General features: G+C 40.0%; 1 protein-coding gene across 1 annotated transcript; it reads right to left on the reverse strand.

Annotated features, from left to right (window-relative positions):
• On the reverse strand, positions 1 to 981 carry LOC104144834 (olfactory receptor 6B1-like). Its single transcript, XM_009676039.1, has one exon. The coding sequence runs from the start codon at positions 979 to 981 to the stop codon at positions 1 to 3; it is 981 nt and encodes a 326-aa protein (XP_009674334.1).
• Positions 982 to 1418: the final 437 nt, after the last annotated feature.

Consider the following 1418-nt stretch of genomic DNA (forward strand, 5'->3'; position numbering starts at 1 on the left):
TTAATGGAGGACAGTGATGGATTGAGGGACCTTGGGGACAGTCTGTGTAACATTGAACATTTTTTTCAAAGTTTCTTTCACCTCCTGGTTCCTCAGACAATAAATGAAGGGGTTGAGCATGGGAGTTGCAATACTGTACACAACTGACACCAGCTTGTTTAAGTCAAAAGGGTGGATTCTCTTGGGCCGAGCATACATGAACAAGGTGGCTGAAAAGAAGACAGTCACAACAGTGAGGTGAGAAACACAGGTGGAGAAGGCTTTCTTCCTGCCCTGGGTTGTGGGGATGTGCAGGATGGTGCTGATGATACATATATAGGAAATGATAGTGACAGAGAGTGGAATCAGCAAGATAAGCAAGGCCAGAATGAAATCCACTATTTCAGTCAATGTCATATCAGCACATGACATATTCAGTAAGGGGCTGATGTCACAGAAGAAGTGATTGATGACATTAGAGCCACAGAAAGACAGCTGAGAGATGAAAAATATTTTCAGCATGGAAGCCAGGAAGCCAGTGAGCCAGGAACATATAGCTAGCTGCATGCAAAGTCGGTGATTCATGATGACCAGATAGCGGAGGGGGTTGCAGATGGCCACATAACGATCGTAGGCCATCACTGCAAGGAGGATACACTCGGTGCAAATTAGGGAGCTGAAGAAGTAAAGCTGGGTCATGCAGCCTACAAAAGATATGTTCTTGCCTTTGACCAGAAAATTCAGTAGCAGTTTGGGGACAGTAACTGAGATGTACCAAGCCTCCAAGAAGGAGAGGTTACTGAGAAAGAAATACATGGGCTTGTGAAGGTGATGGTTCATCTTTATCAGTATAATGATGACTATATTTTCCAAGATTGTCAGCATGTAGGCCACTAGGAATATCACAAAGAGCAAGATCTGAAGCTCCATAATTGTTGGGAATCCCAAGAGGATGAATTCCTGGAAATCTGTGCTGTTTTCCTGCTTCATGACAAGCGGCATACCATCAAGCTTCAGAGGAAAAGTAAAGAGAATAAGAGAGAAAAAAATGGGAAAGATTTTTAAAAACAAAGTAACAGTGAGCAGAACGGCAGAAGAAATAAATATGCTAAATTGAAAAGAAAAGAAGAATGAGAAAGAATGATAAAAAGAAAAAAAAACATGAGAGGGAGAAAAAGAACAACATGATTACACTCATATTATATACTATTTTGAAGATATATAAACATACATAGGAAGGTATTTTGATTCATGGCTCATAAGTAGAGAACTAGGTTATTGCTAAAATGCATAGGAGTTGGATATCTAAAGAGAAACCACGCTCTTTGGGAGTCTATACTACAAAAATCCTTTAAAATAAGGCTTTAAAATAAGCCATTATATTTTGCATTTTCTAGGTAATTCTTTTGGAGGAACATATAACTGCGGGATGCCCAGTT

This window comes from Struthio camelus, chromosome 25 (genome assembly GCF_040807025.1).
Source record: "Struthio camelus isolate bStrCam1 chromosome 25, bStrCam1.hap1, whole genome shotgun sequence".
Taxonomy (NCBI): Eukaryota; Metazoa; Chordata; class Aves; order Struthioniformes; family Struthionidae; genus Struthio; species Struthio camelus.